Source organism: Gallinula chloropus, assembly GCF_964237585.1.
Source record: "Gallinula chloropus genome assembly, chromosome: 28".
Lineage (NCBI taxonomy): Eukaryota > Metazoa > Chordata > Aves > Gruiformes > Rallidae > Gallinula > Gallinula chloropus.
Window position 1 is genome coordinate 3502845 of NC_140113.1, and position 25915 is coordinate 3528759.

The window sequence follows — 25915 nt, forward strand, 5'->3', positions numbered from 1 at the left end:
GAGTTTCCATCCCCATGGGGCTGCAGTGGGGCTCGTGCCCAGGATTGGGGTGAGGGGGCTGCGGCGGCTGCTCCTCTGGCACTACACCCATGGGCATTGTCACCAGCCCCAGACAGACCCTGTGGCCACCAAGAGCTGGGGAGGGGTGGGGGGGTGGATTGTGTGTGTTGTTTCCCCCCCCCACCTCTTTCACATGCAACAGCTTGGGGGGGGGGGGCTGCTCTCTGCTGGGCTGAGACCTGGCAGCTCACTGCACTGATGGCTTTTCCCTCCCTGACAGCAGGGGCTGTGGGGCTTGACCCAGCTTGGGGGTGGCTGAGGAAGGCTGCTTCCCCCTCAGATTCCCCTCCCATCCCACTCACATCCCCCCCACCCCGAGCCCTTGAGTTGTTGGTTGGCTGTTAAGAAACCAAATGTCACGTTCAGTTTTTGAGGGGGTTTGTGAGCAGAGAGGGGGTTGGGGGGCGGGTGTAGGGGGAATGATGGCTGAGCCAGGAAGCGAGATGGGGTTGTGGGGTGGGGGGACAAGTTCTGTACTGGCCTTCCCCCCCCCTCAATTCCTGGCTGGAACAAACACTAACCCCTTTTGTAGGAGGCTCCTCGCTGGCTCTTTTTGTAATGACTTTTTAAGAAAAAAGAAAAAGGAAAAAAAAAAAAAAAGAACCCACCCCAGTTCTGGAGGGGGGGGAAAGGGGTTGGGGGGTGGGGGGGGAGGTTATTTATCTGTTGTGGCCCCCCCCTCCTTTTCCACTCCCCCCCCCTCCCCGGGTACCAGCTGGCAGCTGTGGGGGCTTTTACCTTTGATTGTATTGTCTTACGTGTTTGGGGAGGGGGGGGGGGAACTGAATGTTTCACCTTTAGTGCTTTATATATTTTTTTCTTAGCTGAAGGCTGGTTTGGGGAGTGGGGAGGGAAGGAGTAGGGGTGGGGATGGGGTCTCTGACACCCCCCCCACCCCTCCAGTGCCCATGCCCATGGACACCGACACGCTCCCCGTCTTGCACGCCACGTTCCCCTTTGGCAAATGTGTTGAAAATGAGCATTAAAGAGCAGATAGCTCCGGGCTGCTGGCTGCCTCCTGCTTTGGGGGGGCTTGTGGGAGGGGGCTGGGGGCTCGCCGTGAGCTCCTGGCATACCACGGAGCTGTTTGGGGGGGTGCTGGGGTTTTGGGGGTGAAGGGTGGGTTGGGCTCAGTCCTCGGTGTGGGGGCTCTGGGGCTGCATCCTGTGGAGGGGAGTTAGGGGGGGGGCTTCAAGGCATTGCCCTGGGTGGGTGGGAAGAGAGGGGGGCAGCAGAGTAGGGGCTGAGCAGGGCTGGTGCGGCAGCGCAGCTGAGGATGGATGCGGGGTTGCCATGGCAACTGCATCCCCATCCCCGCCGCCCCCAGCCCGCAGGGGAGGGGGCTGTGGCTACGCTGCTCGGCCCCCGCATGCTTGGCACAGGGTGGGGGTCCTGAGGGGGTGGGAGCCTCTTTAGTGCTGGGGGGGGGTGTGTGTGTGACGGGAGGGGGGGGTGGAAATGACATAATTGTCTCACGTCTCTGTGCCCCAGCAGCGGGGCTGAGCCCCCACCCTGCATTGTCAGGACAAGGGAGCTGAACCCACCCCCTCGACACCCCCTCCCCCCTTCTCCCCCCCCCCCACCCCAATCTCAAAACCTCCCTTTCCCAAACCCCTTTGCTCCGGTGAGGGGGTCATGGCAGCATCTTGGTGGGGAGGGGGCTCCTTGGGTGCTGCTGGGTGGGTGGATTCTGCTGATTGGGGCTGGAGGGGGGGGATGATGGTGGCTCCACTGCCTGGGAGGTGGGTTGTGAGCTCTGGGGTGGGGATGGGGGGTGGCTCAGAGCTGCCCCAAGGCTGCTGCAGTCTCCATCCCTCCGAGCCTCCGGCTGCACCGCAGCAGGACCAGGCTTTTCACCGGCACAGCAACGGGTCCCAGTGGGCTGTGGGAGCCAAGGGGAGGCCTGTGGCCGTGGGGATGGGCTGGCAGCACCTTGCTGGGGGCTTCTCTGCCATCGCCACCTCAGTGGCAGCTGCCGCCGTGCCCAGGAGCTCTGCGAGGTGCCGCTGAGAGCGGCGGCAGCGGGGGCTGCAGCCTGACCCTTGCCCAACCCACCACCCAGCCCTTGGTACCCCCTCCCCATCTCCACCAGGGCTGATGTGGCACCGGCTGGCTGGGCCTGGCAGGGCCACACTGTCCCCCCTGGGGCATCAGGGGTGCAGAAGGGACCGTGACCGAAGGTGCTGCGTGACACACGGTCCCTGGGTCATCCCAGCTCTGCCACTGGTGGCTCTGGCACTCCGGGCCGGGGTGGGGCAGGGTGCCCCATCTAGGGGTGGGGGTGTTTGTGGGTGACACCCAGGGAACTCCCCCCCTACCCCCACCCCCACCCACCCACTGCCCGGCCGTAGCCGTTCCCGCAGCTGTGCCGCGCCTGCCGCTGTGTCAGCCAGAGCCGGGGGATGAGCTCAGCGGGGTGCGAGGCACCGGGTGGCACCGGCCGGGGGGGAACTTGGGGTGGTGGTGGTGGGGGGGGCCCGGTTGCGGGGTCGGGTGCGGGGAGGAGGAAGAGGAGGAGGAGGAGGAGGTGTGGTGGCCCCCTTAGCACTGGGCGCGATGGCACCGGGGGGGAGCTGGGGGTGGGATTGGCAGCCCCGCGGATGGTGGGAGCCCGCGGGCCGGGGTGCCAGTGCGGGCAGCTCTGGGTCCCTCCCCCGCCCCCCCCCCCGCAGCCCCTCCCGGCGGAGGGCGGTGGCCTCTTTAAAAATGCAAATCGCCCCCCTCCCCGCGCGCGGCGCGGCGGCGCCTCGACCAATGAGAAGCTGCGGCCGCTGGCTGCGGTAACCGCTGCCGGGCGCGGCAACCAATAGCCAGGCGGCTCTCGGGGGGAGAGGGGGCGTGGCTTGTGCCTCCTCCCCGCCCTCGGCGCGGTCCCGGCCCGGAGCGCGCGGCCCGGGAGCGGGCGCGGGGCGGCGGCGGAGCGGAGCGGGGCGGGGGCGGCCCCGCAGGTGAGTGTGGCCCCGCTCGGGGCCCGGGTCCTGAGGCCGCCCGGTCCCGCCCGCGGGTGGGAAGCAGGGAGCAACCCTCCCCTTGTACCGGCGCGGGGTGCTGCCTCCCCCCCCCCCGCCCCGCCGCTCCCGCAGCCCCCCCGCTGCAGCATCCCCCCCCCCCCCTTCCCCTGGGCTGGGGGAAGCCCCGCGCCCCCCCTGGCTCTGAGCCCCCCTGGCTGTGCGTGGCTCCCCCGTTGCAGCGCACCCCGCCCCGGCTGTCCGGGCTGCTCCCGGTGCGCCCCCCCACCCCACCCCCCCCCCCCAGTAAAAGCCTCTCCCCGCCGTACACGGGTGCAGCCCCCCCCCCCTCCAAAACGCCGCTCCCGGTGCTGCCCCCCGCGACCCCTCCCGCTGCAGGTGCGGGCTCGGTGTTCTCCCTCCTTGTTTTCTATTAGGGGAGGGGGGGAGCATTTGCACCCCTGTGCACGCGTCGACCACCCCCCCCACCCACCACCACCACCCCCCGCCCCTTCCCGCGGTGCCTCTGCCTCCGAGAGAGCCGCTACCCGGGGGGGATGGGGGGAGCTGTGCGCCCCCAGCCCCATTGAACAGCCCTCGCCCCAGCCAGCCCCAGGGCTGGGCAGGTGTAGCCGTTCCCCGAGCCGAGCGGGATACGCTTCCCACTACCCTGTCCCGGAGCTCACCCCCCGACCGCAGGACCCCTCGGGGGGCCGCCCGCGTCCCCTGCACCCCACGCCGCTGAAGGTCACCGCTGCGGGTGGCCAGGGCCGCCCGGCTGGGGGGCGCGGGGGGACCCCGGGATGTCCCTGCCGCAGCCCGGCGGGATGCTGCAGTCCTCCCACCCAACTCCCCCCCTCCCTCCTCCGTCCCCGCTGCGCCCCCCGTCCCGCTCCGGGACTCGGTGGCCGCTGCCACCTCCGGGGACTTTGGCCGGTGCCGATGGGGCGGCGGGTTCGTGGCGTCTGCGGCCGCTCGTGACCGGCGGCAGGTTGGGGTCCGGCCGGGTCCTGAGCTTCCCCCATCCCCAGTGCCCCCCCTTCCTCCCTCCGTCCCACCAACCCCGGTTCCCCTCCGGCCCGGCTGGGGAGGCCGCGCTGAGCCCGCCCCGCTCATGACACAGGTGGCTCAGCCCGTGCGCAGGGACAGCGGACTCGGGGTGGGGGGGGTGGGGGTGGCCGGGAGCGGGCTTGGTGAGGGGGGAGCTGTGGTGGGCCCTAGCCCTCCCCCCTCTCTCTCCCCCTAGACCCCCGGCACGCCGAGGATGATCGGGGGTGCCCCACGAGCCTGCCAGCACCCCAGGGTGAGTACACCCCCACCCATTGTGCCACCCCCCGGCCCTGCACGGTCTGTTTGGTTTCCTGTTTTTCTTCGGTGCGTGATGGGGAGCGGGGGCGGGGGCAGAGCCCCAGGGGTCGTCCCCCCCCCACCGAGGGGGGCTGCTCTGGTGGGTAACCCCCCCCCCCAACACGGCTGGGTGCCTTTGGGGTTCAGGAAGGACAAGGCAGGGGTGGGGTGGGGGGAGAATCTAGACTCCTGGAGCCCTGTTTGGGTGGGGGGGGGGGGTGGGAAGGGGCTCCTCTGGCAGGGAAAGGGGCTGGTCTGGGGGGGGGGGGGGGATTGGTGGTTTGGGGGGGCTGGGTGAGGCGGGGGGGGGGTGTCACTGCTATCACCGGGCTGGGGAGCAGCCGCCGCCGCTGCGCAGCAGCCGCTCATTTATTATTTAGCTGCGTATCTGGTGTCGGGCCCAAGCGCCGCCCCCCCCCCCCCCCTCCCCACCGGACCCCCGGTCCCCCCCGGGGTGCTGCGTACCGTGGGGAGGGGCGCACGGGGGGGGGCGTGGGGGGGGGGGAGCCTGCGGTTTCCATAGCCACGGGGCTGTGCTTTCCCGGCAAAACCCATAAGCACTGACGGGTGCTGGCAGGGTGTGGGGCTGGGGGGGGGTTCTCTGCTGAGCCCCCTCTTCCCCACCCCCCCATAAGGACCAGGTGTGTCCCCAGGGCACTGGGAGCTGAGCTGGGGGACCACACGCTGCTCTCTGTGTCTGTGTGTGTGTGTCCCCATCCCCTCCAAGATGTCCTACTTCAGCGAGCACTTCTGGGTAAGCCTGGCCCCCCCCTATCCCCCCCTCCACCCATGGGTGCTCTTCTGCGGGGTGGGGGGAGGAACCCCGACTCTGGGAGGGCGGGGTGGTGGTTCATCAAGGCCTGATGCCTCCGGTACCGCTGCACGTTAATTGCTGAGGGAAGAGGGGAGGGCTGGGTGGCTGTGGGGTCACCCATCCCCTGGGTGCTGTCCCCGTTCCCCGCGGTGTCTGCATGTGTGTGTGTGTGTCACCCCCCTCCCGCCCTGGGAATCCCCATCCCGGCACCGTGGGGGCACAAAGGGTGGCTGGTGCTTCCTGGTTTGTCTCTGCTGGGGCCTTGCAGCTGCCTGCGTCTTCCTCTTCGTCCTGCCTCAGTTTCCCTAGGTGGGGGGGGGGGGGTCACTCGCAACCCCCAGGCTGGCCATGCTGCTGGGGGAGCGGGGGGAAGATCACCCCCTAAAAATAGCACCCAGCACCCAGCCTCAGCCCACCCCTTCCGGCCCTTCTTACCCTGGGGAACCCCCGTGTCTGAGGCACCCCAACCGTCTGCTACCGGCTGGCTCTGGCCAGCACCACCCCAGCAGGGCTGGAGGGGCTCCACACCCCAACTGTGCACCATCTACTGGGGGGGCTGGGCCACTGACCTCCGTTTGGGGTGTTTGCACCCCAAATAGTGCTTCCTGTATGACAGCTGATGGGCCCATTGAGGGATGGAGGGGGTGGGTCCAGTGGGGGTCTCCTGATTGCCCATCCTGAGGGGTGCTGGGTGGGGTCTGGGAGCTGAGGGTGGTCCCCTGCCAGGGCGAGAAGAACCACGGCTTCGACGTGCTCTACCACAACATGAAGCACGGGCAGATCTCCACCAAGGAGCTGGCCGACTTCGTCCGTGAGAGGTACCAGGGGAGTCAGAGAGCAGGTGGGTGGGCAGTGGGGGTCCCCAGCACAGTGGGGCTCTGTCCCTAGCCTCCCTCTCCCTGCCATCCCCAGGGCTGCCATCGAGGAGAACTACGCCAAGGCCATGGTGAAGCTGTCGAAGATGGCCACCAACGGGACCCAGCTGGGGTGAGCAGGGCTCTGGGGGTGGAGGATGGATCCAGAGCACCCCAAGCTTGGGTGGAGGTGTTTGTTTTGGGGGGGGAAGACCACCCCCTAAAATAGCACCCAGACTCAGCCCACCCCTTCCAACCCTTCTTACCCTGGGGAACCCCGGTGTCTGAGACATCCCCAACCGCCTGCCATGGGCTGGCTCTGGGTACTACCACCCCAGCAGGATCCCCAGGGATTCTCTCACCCTGTGTCCGTGTCGTGTGTCATCCCTGTGTCCCCCCCCCTCAACACCCCTTCCCTGCCTCCACCCAGGACCTTCGCGCCGCTCTGGGAGGTTTTCCGCATCTCCTCGGACAAGCTGGCCCTGTGCCACCTGGAGCTGATGAAGAAGCTGCACGACCTCATCAAGGAGATCTCGCGCTACGGCGAGGAGCAAGGCCGGGTGCACAAGAAGGTACCACATCCCCCTCCCACACCCACCCATCACCATCACCCAAACCCCCCCCCTCCCCACTCCTTGCACACCCCAGCGTGTGTGTGTGTTCCACCCCCTGCTCCCCCCATAGTCCAAGGAGGAGGTGTCAGGGACGCTGGAGGCTGTACAGCTCCTGCATGGGGTGGCCCAGCTGCTGCCCAAATCCAAGGAGAGTTACCACAGCAAGTGCCAGGAGTATGAGCGGCTCCGCAGGGAGGGCACCAGCCAGAAGGAGATCGACAAGGTGGGATCCAACAGGCATCCTGTGTGTCCGTGTCCCCTGCGCCCTCCCACCCTGCAGCTCCAGATAATCCCTGTCTCTTGCCCCTCTCCCTCCCTGAGCATCATTCTTGCTGCTCGGTCCCACAGGCAGAGCTCAAGTCCAAGAAGGCAGGCGAGGCGCTGCGGCGGACGGTGGAGAAATACAACGCAGCCCGCGCTGACTTCGAGCAGAGGATGCTGGATTCGGCCATGGTGGGCAGCACCGGGGCAGGGGGGGAAGGGGGCTCACGCTGTTGGGCTGTGCAGTGCTGATGTGGAGACAGGCTGGGCCTTGGGGATGTGCCACCCTGGCTGAGGTACCCCCCCCCCTCTTTATCCCCCCCCTCCCAGCGCTTTCAGGAGGTGGAAGAAGCCCACCTACGCCACATGAAGGGTCTCATTGGTTCCTACTCACACTCTGTGGAGGACACCCATGTCCAGATTGGGCAGGTGAGTCCACAGGGAGGGGTGACAGCATGGGGACAACCCTGAACCAAGTCCCACTTGACTGTATGATGCCCACACCACCCCCCCACCCCCTGCTATTTTTCCCCCCCCCCCCAGGTACATGAAGAATTCAAACAGAACGTGGAGAACATCGGCACCGAAATGCTGCTCCGGCGCTTCGCCGAGAGCAAGGGCACCGGGCGAGAGCGGCCAGGTGAGGTCATGGGCATCACCCCATCCCAGTGGGCTCTCTCCCCATTTGCATTTGGGGGATGCTCCCCCCTCGTGATGCTTCACCCTCTCACGAGGGTGAAGCATCACGAGGGGGGAGCATCCCCCTCTGGTGTGAGGACCAAGCTGCGGTGTTGGGCTGATCCCCTTCTCGCTGGCAGGAGCGTTGGATTTCGAGGAGTACCGGCTGGCCCCAGCGCAGGAAGGCAAGTACGTCTGCAGCCAGCAGCCCCACACTGGGGATTTTGGGGTGTTGAGGGGGGCTTCTCACTATTCTGTGCCCCACCTTTCCCTTGTAGGACCCAAGAGGAGCCGTAGCAAAGCTTTCCGTATCCCTGGCTTGAGCCGGAAGGAGAGGGATCGTGGTGCTGTGTAAGAACCCCCTTTCTCCCTGTTATCCCTGTGTTCCCGCATCCCTTTGGGGATCTGACTCTGCCTCTCTCACTCCCCAGGGATTCTCCGGATGCTGAGGTGGTGAGTTATCCCAGTGCAACCCTGGAGTTGAGGGAGGCGGGGGGGGTCTGTACTGGGAAGACTGGGGTGCAATCACCTCTCCGAGCATCTCCCCACAGGGCTGCCCAGAGGTGGATGAGGATGGGTTCACCGTGCGCCCTGACGTCACCTGCAGTATCCTTGTGTTGAAGTGTGGGGGGTGGGTGTAGGTGTGATTTTTTCGGGGTGTCTGAGGATGGGGTTTTGCCTTGACGGGGGCTCAGCCGAGGCAGAGAACCACATCTGCTCCTCCAGCGACTCCGACTATGATGAGGATGAGCCCCGCAAGTTTTATGTCCACATCAAGCCAGTGCAGCCCCGGGAGGCGGGTGACAGCGCTGAGGACACCATGGAGCAGCTGAAAGCCACCGTGGGGAACCTCATCCTGCCCCCCAGCATCGGGGTGAGCTTTGGTGGGGGGTTGCAGGGTCCCCGGGGACCAGGCCAGGGTGAACTCACCCACTGTCCCCAATCTCTTGCAGGGCACCGTCAAGCGACAGTCGTCCCGTAAGTGCCCCCCTTCCCCCCCAAAAGGGGCTTGTCACGGCCCAGGAGTCCCCCTGGCTCCATGTCCCCTAGCCTGTCCCTTCCCAGGACATGTGGCATCTCTGACCCCAGCCCCAAGCGACACAGACCCTGAGGGGCCGCTGTTGACAGGTGAAGGGGTTGCAGGGATGATGGGGGGTGTGTGTGTGGGTGGGTGGGGGGTCCTGGGGATGTGGGGGATGGTGGTTCTGCAACCCCCCCCGGCATATCTCCTCTCCCCACAGGTGACAGTGCAGGGAGGGGGCACCTGGCAGCGCGGGTGAACAGGTATGGGGCAGGGAGGGATGGAGGTGGGGTGGGGGTCCTGGGTGGGCACTGAGCTGCTCCCTCTGCCTCCGATCAGCTGCCCAGGGAAAGCCCCTCCGGACATGGTGCCCCCTGACCCTCTCTTCGGGCCCCCCCTGGAGTCGGCTTTTGAAGCGGAGGATTTCCCAGGTGAGGATTTGGGGTGTGGGTTGGGAAGGATTTAGAGTGTGTGTGTGTGTGGGGAGGGGGAACCACAGCATCCAGGGTGCCGTGGCCCCTGCTTCCTGCAGCACTCTGACATGGGGGTCTCCCCGCAGCCCCCCGCACCTATGTCCTCACCTCCTCCTCGTCGCCCTTCTCCTCCTCCTCCCCGGAGAACGTGGAGGACTCGGGTTTGGACTCACCCTCACACCCTGCGCCCGGACCCTCCCCGGACTCAAGACCCTGGACCCCACAGCTGGGGACGCCGCAGAGCCCCCTCCCCAAGCAGGGCGGCCCCCCAGACCCCCCAGCACCCACTGCCCGAGACCCCAGCGCCTGGGTGTTGCGGTCCCGCAGCCCCGCCAGCCGCCTCCCTGAGCCCCCCGGCTTCGCCGTCTTCAGCGGTCCTGGGACCGGGGGGCTCTGGGAGGATGTGGAGACGCCCCCCCGGGGACGCAGCCGCTGTCCCAGCGGCCCAGCACCCCGCGAAGCCCCCTCGCCTGACCCTTTTGGGGAGCCCCTGCCATGGGGCAGACCCCACAGCCCTGGTGGGGACCACCCCCCCCCGCCTTGTCCTTCTTCCAACTCGGCCTCCTCCTCATCCTCCTCTCCGGCGCCCACTAGCGCGGGGGAGTCCTCCAGCCCCTCTCCGTGGAGCTGCCAAGGTTCGGGGACCAGGCTGACCGAGGGGGGCACGCTAGCAGCTCCCCCACCGCAGACCGAGCTGGGTGAGTGACACTGGGATGGGAATTGCCCCCATAACTCTGTCCACACACCCTCACCCCCCACCCCTCCTTACCCTTAGTTTTGTGTGTCCACCACCCCCAAACTAAGTTGGGCACAGTGTCTCACCCAGACCTGGCTCAGCTGAGAGTGGGGCTGAGACCTGACAAGCTCATGGCACTAGTGAAACTCTCCTGCGAGCCCCTCGGGGGGTGGTGGTGGGGGGTTATCTCTCCTCACCCCCTGTGTGTGCTCCCCCCTCACCCCCCAGATGCTCTCCCTGCCCGGCCCAGCGCAACCCCCCGTGAGGTCCCACTCATGGCCCCCCCTCGCCGCTCCCGCACGAAGAGGCCGGTGGCTGGTCCAGCTGCAGGCAGCAACAGCGACCTGGTGCGTGGCTGGGGTGGGGGGGCAGTGGGGACCAGACTGTGGGACCCCCACAGTGGGGACCAGACTCGGACCCCCCCATCCCAACGCCGTCTTGCTTTGCAGTCGCGCTCGCTGAGCCCCTCGCCCTCCTGGAGCTGTGGACCCTCCCACTCAGCACCTGCCAGCCTGGGTGAGCGGGGCTTCTTCGCCGTCTCCCAGCCGGCGCTCGGTGGGTCCTGGGAAGTTTGGGGTGGGGGGATTTAAGGAGGATGGGGATCCCATCCAGGCACTGAGCCCATCCTCCTCCCCAGGGCTGTCGCGGGGTCCCAGCCCCGTGGTGCTGGGCTCGCAGGATGCGCTCCCCGTGGCCACTGCCTTCACCGAGTACATCCACGCCTACTTCAAGGGGTGTGATGCTGACAGGTACCAGGGGTCCTGGAGGGTGGTGGTGGTGATGGGGGGGGGATGGTGGGGAAGCCATTGTTTTCCCCCCACCCCAGCTCCTTGTGTCCTACCTGGAGCATCTGCTGACCCCCGTCCTACCCCTGGCAGCTGCCTGGTGAAGGTGACGGGGGAGCTCACCATGTCCTTCCCCGCCGGCATCGTCCGTGTCTTCAGCGGGACCATGGCCCCCCCTGTGCTCAGCTTCCGCCTGCTCAACGCCAGCGCCATCGAGCAGTTCCTGCCCAACGCTGAGCTGCTCTACAGGTGGGGGGGGGGTATGGGGGCACCACCGAACCGGCTGCACAGAGGTGCCTGGGAAGGGGGTTGCAGTGATGGGGGGGAGCTGGTGTTGGGAAATGGGGGGATGCAGGGATCGTGGGAGGTGGTGTTTTGGGGTACAAGGAGTCCCTGGGGGGATGCAGTGATGGGGAGCTGGTACTGGGGTACAGGGGATCCCTGGGGGGATGCAGGGATTGTGGGAGGTGGTGTTTTGGGGTACAAGGAGTCCCTGGGGGGATGCTGTGATGGGGAGCTGGTACTAGGGTACAGGGGATCCCTGGGGGGATGCAGGGATCGAGGGGGAGTGGGGGATGCAGCGGTGGGGACATGGTGTCTTGGTACAGGGGTTTCCTGGGGATGCCAGGACATCCTGGGAAGCAGTGGGTGCAGCAGCTGGGTGTTGGGGTGCCGGGTGTCCTAGGGTGCCTCCCTGACCCCCTCCCCACCCCGTCCCAGCAGCGACCCATCCCAGAGTGACCCCAGCACCAAGGACTTCTGGCTGAACATGGCAGCGCTGACCGGGCACCTGCAAAAACAAGCAGAGCAGAGTCCAGCCGCCTCCTACTACAACGTAGCTCTGCTCAAGTACCAGGTGAGCCCTGGGGAGGCGGGGGACACATCTGGGACACCCCCCGCTTTGCTCCCTCACCAAGCTCCCGAGTCCCAGTGCCCTCCACCCCAGAACCCCTCCTTGACTTCCCTTGCCCACCCCCTGCACCCAGTTCTCGCGGCTGGGCCCCGGTTCGGCGCCGCTGCGGCTGTGCGTGCGCTGGGACTGCTCGCCGGGCGCCACGCGGGTCAGCGTGGAGTACGGGTACAACGCGGGCGCGCTGGCCCTGCCCGTGCCCCTCGCCAACGTCCACGTCCTGCTGCCCGTGGACGAGCCCGTTGCCAACCTGAGGCTGCAGCCCGCAGCCAGCTGGTAAGTGTGTGGGGTGGGGGTGTGTGTGTGGGGGGCACTGGCAGGGGGAATCCAAAACCAACCTCCTTTCCCTGCAAGGGTGGGAGAGGGGGGGACCTTGGGCTGGGAAATGGGCTGTTAGTGGGGTTGGGGAAGGCAGTGAGGTGGGATGGGGGTTGCAGCAGGGAGGGTTTTGGGGAGGGCCTGGGGTCTTGGGGACGTGCTCGTATCCTGGCAGGAACCTGGAGGAGAAGCGGCTGCTCTGGAGGCTCCTGGATGTCCCTGGTGCCCCAGGGCAAGGAGGTAAGGCTGTGCCTGTCCTGCTCTGAGGGCATGGGGCAGAGGAGTGGGGTCCAGGCTCAGCCCCTGCAGACCTCTTCCATCCCCTCCCCTGCCCCCTCCATCCCCTCCCCTGCCCCCTCCATCCCCTCCCCTGCCCCCTCCATCCCTTCCCCTGCCCCCTCCATCCCTTCCCCTGCCCCCTCCATCCCCTCCCCTGCCCTCTCCATCCCTTCCCCTGCCCCCTCCATCCCTTCCCCTGCCCCCTCCATCCCTTCCCCTGCCCCCTCCATCCCCTCCCCTGCCCCCTCCATCGCCTCCCCTGCCCCCTCCATCGCCTCCCCTGCCCCCTCCATCGCCTCCCCTGCCCCCTCCATCCCCTCCCCTGCCCCCTCCATCCCCTCCCCTGCCCCCTCCATCCCCTCCCCTGCCCCCTCCATCCCCTCCCCTGCCCCCTCCATCCCCTCCCCTGCCCCCTCCATCCCCTCTGCTGTCTCCCCCAGGCTGTGGCCAGCTTTCTGCCAGCTGGGAACCCCTCTGTGGACCCAGCAAGCCCAGCCCTGTGGCAGCCCAGTTCAGCAGCGAGGGCAGCACGCTGTCGGGTGTCGAGGTGGAGCTGGCGAGCGCTGGGTACCGCATGTCGCTGGTCAAGAAGAGGTTTGCTACAGGTACGGCTGGGGGGGTGCTGGGGGGTGCAGGAGTCCCTTCCTTATCACTCTGGGGGGGGTGCAAGCTCCTCCCCCTCTCCCCTCTGGCCCCAGGGTGCAGGGGGTCCTTTCCCTGGGATGCAGGGGGGACTCTTCCCTGCTCTCCGGGCTGCATGGGCTCTGTTCCCAGGGGTACATGAGGTCCCTTTCCCAAGGTGGACAGGGTCCCTTCTCCATGGGATGCACGGGGGGTCCCCTCACTGCTCCCCACAGCCCTGGGGGGTGTGGGGGTCTGCTCTATTCCCTGCTTTCTGGGTGATGCCCCACAGCAGTGCCCAGCCTGAGCAGGGTGAGGACAGCCCAGTTTGGGGTTGGGGGGAAAGGCTGGCATCAGGTCCAGGCAATGACCATCCTTGTGTTGGGCACGTGCCCCCTCCATCCTCACAGCTCCCCTCACAGCCCCTCCTTACCACCTTTCTTCCACAGGGATCTACCTGGCAGGGTCCTGAAGCACCTCCTACCGAACCCCCCAAGCCCCCCCAGGGCTTCCCCCTTTGGTTGTGTGAACTTGAAACACTGGATGGAGGCCAGCTGGGGAGGGGGTGCCGCTGGATGGGAGCCCCCCCATGCACTACCACCTCCTCCTCTTCTCCCTCTGCCCCCCACCTGTGTTGTTCCCCCCATCCCCAGCTCTGCGGCTGTCACCGCGTCATCTCCTGCTGCCCCCGTGGTTGGTCCCCCCGTGCTGTGAAGGGAGCAGGAACTGCTCTTTTATTAAACACTTTATTTTGTAATAACCCCTCCCACTGCCTCCTGCAGCAACACCCATCCCCGGGGCCTCTGGGCCTCTCCTTGGAAACGGGACTCAACCAATATACTGTGGTCTCCTGAGGGGTTCTGGTGCTGTGGGGCGGGGGGAAACCGAGGCAGGGAGAAGGCAGTGCTGTGCTGAGCCCTTTCCCTGCGCCCGTGGGTGCTGCTGTCCCACCTGCAGCAGGGGGACAGGCAGGTGGTGGTGGGGAGACGGACGGACAGACAGACGGGCGGACTCGGGGATCCAACCCCTGGGGGAGATACCTGTGCTGCTGGGGCCACAGCGCTCCAGGCACGGGGGGAGTCGTTGTGCGAGGATGACCCCAAGTTGGCTCCGTGACAAGGTACTGGTGAGGGGGGGGTGTCTGGGGAGGTTGGCTGGGGTCAGGGGGTCTCGTGGCTCTGTGCAATGTGGCAGGGTCCAAACCAGCACTCCTGGGCACCGTGACCAGCCCCCACCTCCATTGAGGGCTGGCCAGCTCCATCTCCAGCTCACAAGGCTCCGTGCGGTGCCAGTGGGCAAGTGGGGGGTCCCCTGTCGCGGTGCAGCCCCCTTGCAGCAAACCCAGGTGGGCTCCTTGCACCCGGGACCACCCTGCCACCATCACCTTCCTCCTCCTTGAGCCAGTGGTAACTCCTTGGGTGTCATCCCTCCCCCCAATCCTTGCAAGCCCCAGGGTCTGTGCCGAGCTCCGCTCCCCATCTCTTGCAGAGCGCGTCGCTGCGGCGCTACAGGCGGGAGCTGTGGGCTGTGGTTGCCGTGGGGGTCCTGGGGCTCTGCTACCTGCTCTACCACCATGACCAGCTGTGGCTCAGCACAACCCCCCAGCACAGCATCCCTCCCGGCCCCCGGGCAGTCCCCAGGCACCCCCCAGCCCAGGTTCAGCCCACCACTGCTCCGTGCGTGGCCAACGTCTCGGTGCACAGCATCGCTGGCTTCACCAAACTGCCTGGCCACGTGCGGGACTTCATGCGGTACCGGCACTGCCGGCACTTCCCAGCGCTGCTCAACGTCCCCGGTAAGTGTGGGGGGGTTAAGGGGTCCCCAAACATCTTCCTCCTCTTGGCCATCAAGTCGTCGCCGCTGAACTACGAGCGGCGGGAGGTGATCCGGAAGACCTGGGGGCAGGAGAGGACCTTCGAAGGAGCCTTCATCCGCCGGGTCTTCCTCACGGGGGTGGCCCCCAGCACCCGGGATGCGAAGAAACTCAACTGGCTGCTGCAGCTGGAGCAGCAGGAGCACGGGGACGTGCTGCAATGGGCCTTCAGGGATACCTTCTTCAACCTGACCCTGAAGCAGGTTCTCTTCCATGCCTGGCTGGAGGAGCACTGCCCTGGAGTGCGCTTCATCTTCAACGGGGACGACGATGTTTTCGTCAACACGGACAACGTCGTCCGCTTTGCCATGGGGACCCAGGAGCAGCACCTCATGGTGGGGCAGCTCTTCAGCAAAAACAACCCCGTCCGCCTCCAGCGCAGCAAATACTTCGTGCCCACTCAGCTCCTGGCCTCTGAGAGGTACCCCCCTTACTGCGGCGGTGGCGGGATGCTCATGTCCGGCTTCACCGCCCGCGTCATCTCCCGGGAGTCGCGGCACATCGAGCTCTTTCCCATTGATGATGTCTACCTGGGTATGTGCTTGGAGAGGGCAGGGCTGCGTCCCGCATCCCACATGGGCATCCGGACCGTGGGCATGGGGGTGCCGGTCAACACTGACCCCTTTGACCCCTGCTACTACCGGGAGCTGCTGCTGGTGCACCGCTTCGCGCCCTACGAGACGGTGGTGATGTGGCAAGCCATCCACCAGCCCCAGCTGCTCTGCGGCAAGAAGGTGAGCATCTTCTAGGACTGAGAGCCAGGGTGAAGCACTGGTACAACCCTGGGGCCGCTTGGGATGCAGCTCCCTGCTGATCCTTAGTAGCTGCTGCTCCGTGCTGCTGCTGCTGCCACCAGGGAGGGTCCCCGAAGACCCCGGGGCTGAGCTCCATCTCCACCATGGTCCAGCCTTGGTGTCCATGATGCTGAGCTCTGGCTTCCCCCCTGGGCACTGCTGAGTGCTACCATGCACCCATCCTGCCCCTGACCTGTTTCTGCCTGGTTTTACCCCAAATCTGCTTTCCCATGGCACCAGAAGGAGAATAAATGAGCCTGTGTGGTTAATGAGGATGGGGGGTCCGGTGCCTTCCTGCAGGGCTGGGGTTCAGGGAGGAGGGGGTGCTTGAACTCAGGGTGGGAGCAAGGGGAACCCGTCACTCTGCTGGGGTGGGTACTTACCCCCACAAGTGGGCTGGGGGGCAGTGGGGGATGGATGAACACATGACAGGCACACAAGTTCATCTGCACCCTCAGGTGGGGGCACCCACTGAAGTCACACAACCCCCCTACAAGCCTGTGCTGGGGATATCCCACGGGCACACTCCCCTCTCTCTGCTCTCCTGGCTGACCTCCTCCAGTAGCTCCGCAGTGGCCAGTGCCCCCCACCCCCTCCCCTCTCACACGAGTCCCCTGCACCCCCCTCTCACCTCACCCCAGATGAAAATTTACCAGACTTTACTAGAAAACAGCTGAATCCCACAGGGGGAGGGGCAGGGGTGGCAGCAACAGGCAGAGGTGGGGTAAAAGGCAAGGGGTGTGTGTGGGGAGGGGATTTCTGCCTGCTGCAGGCTGGCATTGCACGGTGGGAGGTGATGGGGGGTCCCACCCCTCACCCCTGCTGCTGTGTGTTGTCACCCCCCACATGCCCCTGACCCTCCCATGCCCCCCCCCCCGCCCCAGCCATTAAAGCATGTGGAAGCATCACCACGGCTGTGTGTCCATCATTGGGAGGGAGGGGGGCAGCTGGGGTATCCAGTGGTGACCTTGGGGGTCCCAGCTTGTGGAGGGGGGGGGGGGGCTACCCATGGGCTTTGCTCCGGCCATCCCGCAGTGCCTCGATCTTGGGGGCCAGCTCCCTGAAGGTGGGTCTGGTGCTGGGGGTGAAAGCCCAGCAGCTCAGCATCAGCGTGTAGACCTGGAGACAAGGGACAGGGGTATCAGGGGAGCTGGGGGACCCCCAGGAGCCCCCCAGCCCGGACAGAGCTCTCACCTCCACCGGGCAGTTGGCTGGTGCTGGGAGACGCCGGTTGTCCTTCAGAAGCTCCAGCAAGTGGCAGATGATCTGTGTCATCTTCTCAGCGCCCATCATGCGGAGGAACTCCTGCAGGTATGGGCATGATCATCAAGGGTGGGGTGGAGGGGTGGTGGTGCTCATCCTAAAGGTCTGGAGTGAGGGCAGTGGGACCCCAGCCCTGCTCAGGAGGGGGGTGTGTGTCTCACCTCTGAGGGACTCTTGCTCTTGTTGCTGTAGGTGAAGAGCTCGTAGAGGAGGACCCCGAAGCTCCAAATGTCAGATGCTCTGGAGAAGACGTTGTCTGCCAGGGACTCGGGTGCATACCTGCCAACGGAAGGGTGCTGAGCTCCAAATCCAGCCGGGACAGCAGCCCAATGTCCCCCCCAAAGCGATACAATCCCTCACCAGAAGATGGGGCTCTGCCCAGGCTCCTGCACCACATAATACTCCTTGTCCTGCGGCAGCAGCTTGGCCAACCCAAAATCCCCGATCTTGACGTGGCTCTCGCTCTCCACCAAGATGTTCCTGCTGGCCAGGTCCCGGTGCACGCAGCGCTGCACCCCAAGGTACTCCATGCCCTGGGTGAGACGCAGCTGCTCGTTTGAGCACCCAGCAGCATCCCCAGGGGCAGGGGTGGGGGGGTTACCAGCCTCCTGTGGCATCACCCACTCCCCATCCATCCCTGCTGCAGGAGAGCAGGACCCCTCCCTCCCCTTCCCCGCTTTGCCAGCATCCCCTGTGGTCCCACCTTGCAGATCTGCCAGGCGTAGAGGAGCAGGGTCCTGTGGTCCAGGCGGAGCTGGTTCTTCTGCAGGTAGTCCCGCAGGCAGCCGTTGGGCAGGTACTCCATCACCAGCCGCAGCCCGCGGCGCCCTACAGGTACATCACAGAATCACAGGGGCCTCCAGAGCTCATCGGGTCCAACCCCCTCCCAAAGCAGCTCCCTGGGACAGGTCACACAGGTCGGTGTCCAGACGGGGCTGGAATCTCTCCAGAGAAGGAGACTCCACACCCCCCCTGGGCAGCCTGTCCCAGGGCTCCCTCACCCTCACTGGGGAAAAGTTCTTCCCCATGTTGGTGTGGAACTTCCTATGCTCCAACTTGCAGCCACAGCCCCTTGTCCTGTCCCCACAGACACTGAAAAGGGGCTGGCCAATTCCCCCCACATCCCATGCTTATGATACTTACAGACATTAATTAGACCCCCCCCCCCCCCTTAGTCTTCTTTTCTCCAGGCTGAACAGCCCCAGCTCATTCAGCCTCTCCTCACAGGGGAGATGCTCCAGTCCCTTAATCATCTTCGTAGCCTCCTCTGGACTCTCTCAAGGAGATCCCTACATCCATCACCTACCAGCTGGGATGCGGGCAGCATCCCTGCCAGGAGCCCGACCCTGCTCACCTCGGCTGTAGCAGACGCCGCGGTACTGGACGATGAAGTCGTGCTGCAGGGAGTGCAGGATCTGGATCTCCCTCTCGAAATCCTGCAGCTCCTTGGCTGAATCCTGCTGCAGCTTCTTCACCGCCACCAGCTCGCCCGTGCTGTCACCCAACGGGTCGTAGCGGCACAGCTCCACGCTCCCAAAGTTGCCCTGGCCAGGGAGAGCCAGGAGGGGATAGAGGATGCTGGGGTGTCTTGGGGGAGTTCCAGGGACCCCCACTGTTCCCAGTGCCTGGTTTTGGCCCCCTGATCCATGCACAGGTTTGCAGGGCAAAGCCCCCCTTCCCCCCTCACCCCCTCAATGACCAGGGGGTGTTTCATGTCCCAAATGCAGGTAAGGATTGCAAGAAACTCATGCACTGAGCCTTGCACATGTGTGCAGGATGGAGCCCCCTCTGTGCCCCCCACTCCTCACCTTGCCCAGCAGTGAGATGTACTTGAGGTGCCGCTCCTCGAAGTGCGTGGGGTCCTGGCTCAGGGCGAGAGGCTCGTACCCCCAGAAACTGTCCCGCAGCGTCACGGTGGTGGGCGACAGGTCTGAGAGCAGCTCATAATCTGGGGGAGGAGGGAAGAGGCAGGAGGTGAGGGCACAGCGGGGGTTCCAGAGCCCATCCCACCTCCCCCATCCCGGGGCTCACCGGAGGTGATGAGGCTGTTGAGGTCCCGGATGAGCGCTCGGAAGGAGGGCCGGCGGCAGGGCTCATAGTCCATGCACTGCGCGATGAGCGTGGCCAGCTCGGTCCATTTCGGTGCAGGGAGCTGGAGGGAGTTCTGGTAGAAATCCAGCTTCTAGGGTTGAGTGGGAGAGGGGGCTGGTTCAGGATGGCTGGGGGATGCCTGGCCTCCTGCCCCCCCACCTCACCACACCAAGCAGACCTCAAACAGCCCCCACACACTCCTCACCCTTGTTCTGAGCATCACCTGAAGGCTGCAGGATTTTAGCCTGGGGAGGGGGGGGGGTGGTTACTGCCCATCCCTGCAGCACTGGACCCCATCGCCCCTTCTCTTGTACCCTGGTGCTGGGGCCAGGGGGGAGGCTCTGGAGCCCTGCAAGACCCTGGTTCCAGGGGCTGTGGGTGCCCATCTCCCCTCACCATGGTGTCCCTTTTCCAGCGTGACTGGGAACGCCAGACCCTCTCAGAGAAATCCTGAGGCGAGGTGGGCAGCACATAGGTGGATGAGCAGAGCCTGGGTGCAGCGGGATGGGGTGGGAGCAGCAGTGGGATGGGGACAGGAGGGTTGGGGTGTGGTTGGAGCAGGAGATTGGTGTGAAGTGGGATAGGAGGGTTGGAGGCAGCAGGATGGAGCCGGGGGGAGTTGGGATATGGTTGGATGGGGCAGCCTCACCTTCTGGGGTTCCAGCAGGTTCACTGGCATGTTGCCCCCACTGAAGATCTCCCAGAGGGTTGCCCCGAAGCTCCACTTGTCAGCTGGCAGCGACAGGCTCTTGGGGTCACTGAGGCATTCAGGGGCTACCCAGGGGATGCGCTCCACCAGCACTGGGGAGAGTGGCACAGTTGCACTCAGCATGGCTCGGGGTGGGGTGGGCCCTGCCACTCCCCCTCCCAACACCCTGGTTCAGCCCAGGCCACTCACTCTCCTTAGCCAGGATGGCAACACTGACACCAGGGTCATTGAGCTTGATGAAGGGGGGGCTGCTGCTTGCTGGGTCCCCCTCCCGGGTGAGCAGCACCTTCTTAGCAGAGACGTTGCCATGGGTGATTCTCTTGTCCTCCTGGAGGGAGTGGAGGAGGGATCAGGAGGGTCAGCACAGCCCTGTGCGTGGGGCTGAGCCGCTGCCAGCCCGGCTGAGCCGACAGGGATGCGTGGGAATTGTGGGGGGGATGCAGATGTGTGGGACCCACAGACATGGATGCATGGGAACTGTTGGGCATGGATGTGTGGGGGTTGCAGGACACAGATGTGTGGGATCCATGGACATAGAGGTGTGGGACCCATGGGACATGGATGTGTGGGATCCACAGACACAGGTGTGTGTGTGTGTGTGGGGGGGGGTGTGTCTTGGGACATGGATGTGCAGGATGCTGAAGGATGCAGATGCCCAGGAGCAGGTGCTCCAGCAGTGGGATGAGGATGCGGGGAGCGGTATGGGATGCAGCCCTGCGGCACACGTGGGCCGCCCGCGCTCACCAGGTAGTTGAGGGCGTACGCCAGCTGCTTGGCCACTTGCAGCTTCCAGCTCGTCGTCACCTTGCCCTCGCCTTGGTTCTTCTTCAGGTAGAGGTCCAGGGGCCCGTACCTGACGTACTCCTGCACCATGATACCTGCAGAGACACCGCACGCTCTGCCCGGTGCCCTCCCGGCACCGTGGCGCTCCTGGGGAGGGGGGGGACTGGGCACTCACTGTCTGTCCCAAGGCTGACGCCGTGCAGCAGGACCAAGTGCTTGTGAGAGAGCTGGCTCATGATGCTGGCTGCCTCCAGGAAGGACTGGGAGCAGGGAGAGGTTGTCCATGAGACAACCCCACCCCTGACACACACACACCCCCCCTTGGTGCCAGGCTGGGGGGCTGCTCCTGCCTCACCTCAGAGCAGTTGTGGTGGCTGCTGTCCATGACCTTGAGCACCACCTCGGTCTCGTAGTACTCGTCCTCCTCCCGGTCCTGCTTGATGCCCCTGTAGATCTGGGTGAAGGAGCCCTGGCCCAGGCTCTCACCCTGTCACGAGAGGTGAACGCTGCTGGTGGGGGGGATGTCAGCCCACATATTGATTCCCTCCCTGTGCCATGGGCCTCCCACCCCAGCCCCATACCCGTGTGAGGCTCTGGGGGTCGATCTTGTGGAACATCATCTGGTTGAGGCTGCGGCGGGGGGCAGCAGGGGAGCTGGGGGGCTGGGGGCAGCCGCTCCGCACGATCAGCAGGTTGGACTTCTCTGAGGGGGGGGGGATGGGACACACGGCCGTGAGGAACAGCCAGGGCAGGCTGTGCCCACGCTGTGACATCACACAGCCTGCTCTGTGATAGCATACAGCCTGCTCCACGCTGCCCCGCTCTATGACATCACACAGCCAGCTCTGTGACCTCACACAACCCATTCGGTGATGTCACACAGCCTGCTCTGTGACATCACACGACCAGCTTCGCGGTCTCACACCACCTGCTCTGGGACAATCAGGCAGCAGGGCTCTGTGGCATCACACAGCCTGCCCCGTGATGTCACTCAGCCCACTTTACGATCACACAGCCTGCTCTGTGACGTCACGCAACCTGCTCTGTGACGTCACGTCACGCTGCCCTGCTCTGCCCCGGCGCGGCGGCATCACCTTTGGGCAGGGGTGGGCAGCAGGCAGCCAGGCGCATCCGGACCCCCTCTGCCTGCAGCCCACAGCGCCCATAGGTGCCCAGCAGCTCCCGTAGGCTACAGAACCGCCGGGACACCCCCGAGAGCCAGAAGTATCCGTCCTCGTCCCTGCGGATCAGGCAGCGCTTGTAGTCCTGGCCGGAGCAGCTCTGTGGGTTTGAGAGCCGGCCTCAGCGGTGTGGGGACACCCAGGAGCCCCCACTCACAACCCCTTCCTGACCCATGGGTGCTGTGCCCGCCCCAAAGCCTCCTCATCCCATCTCTATGGGTCTCTATGGGTCCCTGTGGATCTCTGTGGGTCCCTATGGGTCCCTATTGATCCCTGTGGGTCTCTATGGGTCCCTATAGGTCTCTATGGGTCCCTATGGATCCCTATCGGTCCCTGTAGGTCTCCATGGGTCTTCATGGTTCCCTATGGGTCCCTATGGGTCCCTATGGGTCTCTATGGATCCCTATGGATGCCTATTGGTCCCTGTGGGTCTCCATGGTTCCCTATGGGTCTCTATGGGTCTCTATGGGTCCCTGTGGGTCTCTATGGGACTCTATGGGTCTCTATGGGTGCCTGCGAGTCCCAGTGCTCAGCCCCCTGATTCCCTCCCTGATCCCAGTGATGCCAGCGGCACCTGGCAAGGGAACCTGCATGATGCTGCATGGTGCTGGTGCCCAGTCCCCAGCCAGTGCCGGTGCCGGTCTCACCTCGGTGCAGATGGTCAGCAGGTAGCTGTCGAAGTCCTGGGGGCTGCGGCGCAGCAGGAACAGCCCCGGGCGGCTCCCCGCTGCCTTCAGCTTTCTCACTGCAAACTCAGAGCTGCACATGGCACAGCTGGGTCAAGCACGGTGGGGGCCTCTCCTGGAGAGACTCCCCCCCCCTCCTATTTCCCACCCCTCCACCATGGTCTCCCCAGTCCTGGCGTGCACCAGAGAGGGTGGCCTGAGCATCACCAGCCCAGCGAGCGAGCAGGATGGGGACCAGTGCTCACCACTCTCCTGGCTCAGACACGAGTGGCTTCTTTACCCATCACCCGAGGGTTGGCCGAGGTAGATGGGGGAAGGGGGTGTGTGTGTGTGTGTGTGTGTGTCCCTGGCACCCACCTGATGGGCCCGTGGCACTGGTTCTCCATGTCCTCCAGGAGCCGGGGGGGAGCCACCTCCTTGCAGAAGTAGTGGTGGGCATCTGCGGTCAGACGGTAGTAGCCATCGATGAGAGCCACGAAGGAGCGGGCTTCCTGCAGCGTGGGGAACTCCACCTCCTGGGAGAGGCATGTGGGGGGGGTGTCAGCCCCGCACTGACAACCCCCCATCCCTCCCATCCAACTGAGGCTCCCCACACACCCTCCCCTGGCTCACCAGCACCCGGTTGTCTGTCTTGGTGAGGGTGACGATGCGGTTCTCCACGGGGCTGCCCTCCCGGCTCGCCTGCTTGATGCTGATGTCAACAATGTCAGGGAAGTCACAGAAGTGCTGGCGGGTCTGTGGGGAGTGGGACAGAACTGGGGGTAGTCTCTATGCCCATCCATCCACACATCCATCCATCCATCCATCCATCCACACATCCATCCATCCATCCATCCATCCATCCATCCATCCATCCACCCACCCACCCATCCATCCATCCATCCATCCATCCATCCATCCATCCATCCATCCATCCATCCATCCATCCATCCATCCATCCACCCACCCATCCACCCACCCACTCACCCACTCATCCATCCATCCATCCATCCATCCATCCATCCATCCATCCATCCATCCATCCATCCATCCATCCATCCACCCACCCACCCATCCATCCATCCATCCATCCATCCATCCATCCATCCATCCATCCACCCACCCATCCACCCACCCACTCACCCACTCATCCATCCATCCATCCATCCATCCATCCATCCATCCATCCATCCATCCATCCATCCATCCATCCATCCATCCATCCACCCACCCATCCACCCATCCATCCACCCACCCACCCACCCACCCACCCATCCATCCATCCCAGCACTGGATCTCCTGGCACCCACCCGCCCGCACCTCAGAGCCGCAGCAGCTCCAGGAGACTCCGCAGTCACCAGCGACGTGGATGACGATGTCCGTGGCCGAGCCGGGCGAGCGCACGTGGAAACTCTCCTCCGCCCAGCGCCATTGCAGCCGCTCCAGGTCCAGAAGGTACTTGAGCTTCAGGTAGCACCCATCTGTCTGGCACCCCCCGATCTTCCGCAGGGATTTGCTGAAGCGCCGGCGGATGCGCTTGCGGGTGAGGAAGCTGTGCTGCTGGATCTGCCACCGCAGCGGCTCGGGGATGCAGGACTTGTAGCTGATGGGAGATGGGGAGGTGAGGCAGGGATGGGCACTGGGATGTCCCCAGGGACACCGGGTTGTTCCCAGGGGCTACAGGTTGTCCCCACAGCACACACACCACACACCCCCCCTTGCCCCCCTCTCTCCCTGGCTCACCTGATGTGGTTGAAGACCTCATCTGGGCTCTGGTGTTCCTCCTTGGCGATGCGCAGCATGTCCAGCACGGCCAGGCTCAGGCACTCCTCCTGCGTGGGCAGGCTCAGCGCCACCGCCACGCGTCCCCCGATGAAGTCACTGCGGGACTGGGGAGGGTGCAGGGAATGGGTGGGGGGCCTCCCCACGCTGGGTCCATCTCCTGCTCAGGGATGCTGCAGCCAGGACACCTGATGCTTTCCAAGGACAACCCCTCCTCTCCCCCTGGCCCCAGTCTGTGCATGAGGCTGTGATGGGTATCGTTCCCCCTTAGCTAACTGGAGCTTCCAGGGTGGTCCCTGCTGACCGCCAACCCCCATCATGCTGGGTTGGCTGTGGGGTGGTTGGGTGACCCCAGCCCCATGGGAGTCACATCCTGCCCCAGGCTTTGGTTTCTTGATGCTGCCTGGCGGAGGTGGGGGCAGTGGTGCTGGCTCCATCCCTGGAGCATGCATCACCCAGGGGACAGAGTGAACCCCCTCCAGCAACCTGGGGCACCCTGTGCCCAGTTTGGGATGACCACGAGCAGCTCCAGCCAAGCTGGGTGGGAGGACCCACATCCCACAGACATTTTGGCTAGGGGCTGGTGGGTGCAGGAGGAGGAGGAGGAGGAGGGCAGGGCAGCCCAGGGCAGCAGAGAGCATCACTACACTGAGCTTAACATGTGCCTTGCACCTGAGAAGCCACATGGGACCTTGTGCTGCAGTCCCAGTTTTTGGGGACAGGGACATCAGCCCAGCAGGGCTAACCTGGGCAAAGAGGTAATCGATGACAGGGTAGTCCAGGATGGGGCTGGCCCGGTCATTCAGCAGCTGGAAGCGATGGGACTGTCCCAGCCCACACCAGTTGGGAAAGAAGAACCTAATGGGGAGAATGGAGAGGGCTCAGCACCACATCCCAGCACAGTGTACAGCCCCATCAGCCACCAGAGACTCCCCAGGGAGCAGGGCTGGGGCTGGGATGGGCGCATCCCCGCACACTGTACCTGATCCTGTACACCACGACCTGGCTGCAGAAGTCATCGATGGTGAACAAGTGGTTGGGGGGGAACCAGCAGCTGAGATCCTCAGTGGCCAGGGCAAAGAGCGAGTGGCAGACAGGCAGCACACCTGGGGACAGAGCAGCCCTGTGACCCCCTCCCCCAGCTGCCAAGAACGGGCTGGGCTGGTGCCCCAAGCCCATGGCTGCTGCCCTGAGCCTGCCAGCGCTGGAAGATGATGCTCACCACAGGCTTTGGCAGCGTGGACACACAGCTCCTCAGCCGTGTACTCGCCAAAGGTGAAGGTGAGGATGCCAGCAGTGCTGCCGGGGGGGTTGTGCAGGGTGGGTACCCGGTGGTACAGGTACACCTGGAGGGTGCCAGCCTCGGTGGAGGAGAGGCTGCAGGAGCGCTCCCCGATCAGTGGGGTGTCCTCAGCCAGCGAGGTCATGGCAGGTGCTGCAAGGATGGGGAGGGTCAGCCAAGTGGCATGGTCCCCAGTGACGGCATCATTTTCCCCCCCACCCTGGGCACAATCCCCAGGTGGGGCAGGACCTTGCCTCGAGCGTGTTTTCCCCCATCCATTTACCTCATCATCCTCCCTTCCCCCGGGTTAAAGCCCCGCAGCATCCCCAGGACGGCGCTAACCCCGTCCTGAGAAGGATGCGGCGGAAACTGAGGCACGCAGCCGTTTGTCCCACCCTCCCCAGCCCCTCCCACGGCCGCTCCTCCTTCCTATGCCCCGCATCTCTCCCATGAGTGGGTAGGGGGGGTTCTGCTCCATCCCCACGCCCGGTTGTGCTGGCCGGACCCCTCCAACCCCCCGCCCCGTGCCCGTGCGGTACCTGCAGCTCCCACCCTGGGGCAGAGTGTTTCGGGCAGGGCCCTGCCTCTGGCTCGGGATTCCTGTCCCTTGTAGGCGGCTGCTCGGAGGCTGCGAGAGAAGAAGAGAGTCAAAAAGTCCCTTGAGTGACTTCCTTCCTGCCCGCAGCCTCCGCGGTGGGTGGCTTCCTGGCGAGGAGGAGGGGGGCGGGGAGGGGGGACAGGGCGGAGGGTGGTGGGGGGAAGCAGAAAGGAGC

At 65.1% G+C, this 25915-nt stretch overlaps 3 protein-coding genes across 3 annotated transcripts; 2 read left to right on the plus strand and 1 right to left on the minus strand.

Moving 5' to 3' along the window:
• Window positions 1-5082: 5082 nt before the first annotated feature.
• Window positions 5083-13312, plus strand: FCHO1 (FCH and mu domain containing endocytic adaptor 1; the record flags this gene model as incomplete). Its single annotated transcript, XM_084276145.1, has 27 exons — window positions 5083-5109; window positions 5896-5987; window positions 6082-6156; window positions 6454-6595; window positions 6708-6860; window positions 6986-7090; window positions 7229-7327; window positions 7442-7538; window positions 7717-7761; window positions 7855-7927; window positions 8008-8029; window positions 8128-8182; window positions 8272-8450; window positions 8530-8554; window positions 8642-8704; window positions 8818-8860; window positions 8937-9028; window positions 9157-9768; window positions 10035-10153; window positions 10256-10361; window positions 10444-10555; window positions 10685-10840; window positions 11315-11447; window positions 11578-11777; window positions 11995-12059; window positions 12539-12703; window positions 13169-13312. The coding sequence occupies 27 exons, from the start codon at window positions 5083-5085 to the stop codon at window positions 13189-13191; spliced, it is 3078 nt and encodes a 1025-aa protein (XP_084132271.1). The 3' UTR covers window positions 13192-13312.
• A 500-nt stretch (window positions 13313-13812) lies between these two features.
• B3GNT3 (UDP-GlcNAc:betaGal beta-1,3-N-acetylglucosaminyltransferase 3) lies at window positions 13813-15341 on the plus strand (the record flags this gene model as incomplete). The annotated part of the gene is made up of 2 exons (XM_084276146.1): window positions 13813-13839; window positions 14208-15341. The coding sequence occupies 2 exons, from the start codon at window positions 13813-13815 to the stop codon at window positions 15339-15341; spliced, it is 1161 nt and encodes a 386-aa protein (XP_084132272.1).
• Window positions 15342-16342: 1001 nt separating this feature from the next.
• Window positions 16343-25739, minus strand: JAK3 (Janus kinase 3). Its single transcript, XM_084276110.1, has 24 exons — window positions 25682-25739; window positions 25083-25295; window positions 24843-24966; window positions 24607-24718; window positions 23822-23967; window positions 23399-23681; window positions 22712-22834; window positions 22457-22614; window positions 22061-22172; window positions 21327-21513; window positions 20814-20935; window positions 20588-20719; window positions 20408-20492; window positions 20194-20327; window positions 19639-19777; window positions 19390-19541; window positions 18681-18831; window positions 18458-18597; window positions 18004-18193; window positions 17353-17477; window positions 17010-17182; window positions 16811-16928; window positions 16581-16691; window positions 16343-16505 (listed from the first exon to the last, which is right to left on the minus strand). The coding sequence occupies exons 2-24, from the start codon at window positions 25285-25287 to the stop codon at window positions 16389-16391; spliced, it is 3339 nt and encodes a 1112-aa protein (XP_084132236.1). The 5' UTR covers window positions 25288-25295; window positions 25682-25739; the 3' UTR covers window positions 16343-16388.
• Between the last annotated feature and the right edge of the window lie 176 nt (window positions 25740-25915).

Bases quoted from the DNA above. Each gene is read 5' to 3' on its own strand.
- JAK3 (XM_084276110.1), bottom strand. From the start codon at position 25,287: ATGACCTCGCTGGCTGAGGACACCCCACTGATCGGGGAGCGCTCCTGC. The intron at 16,929-17,009 runs GTGAGGGATTGT...TTCCGTTGGCAG, and splicing joins GGGCAGAGCCCCATCTTCTG to GTATGCACCCGAGTCCCTGG. The intron at 16,506-16,580 runs GTGAGAGCTCTG...CCTTGTCTCCAG, and splicing joins CAGCCAACTGCCCGGTGGAG to GTCTACACGCTGATGCTGAG.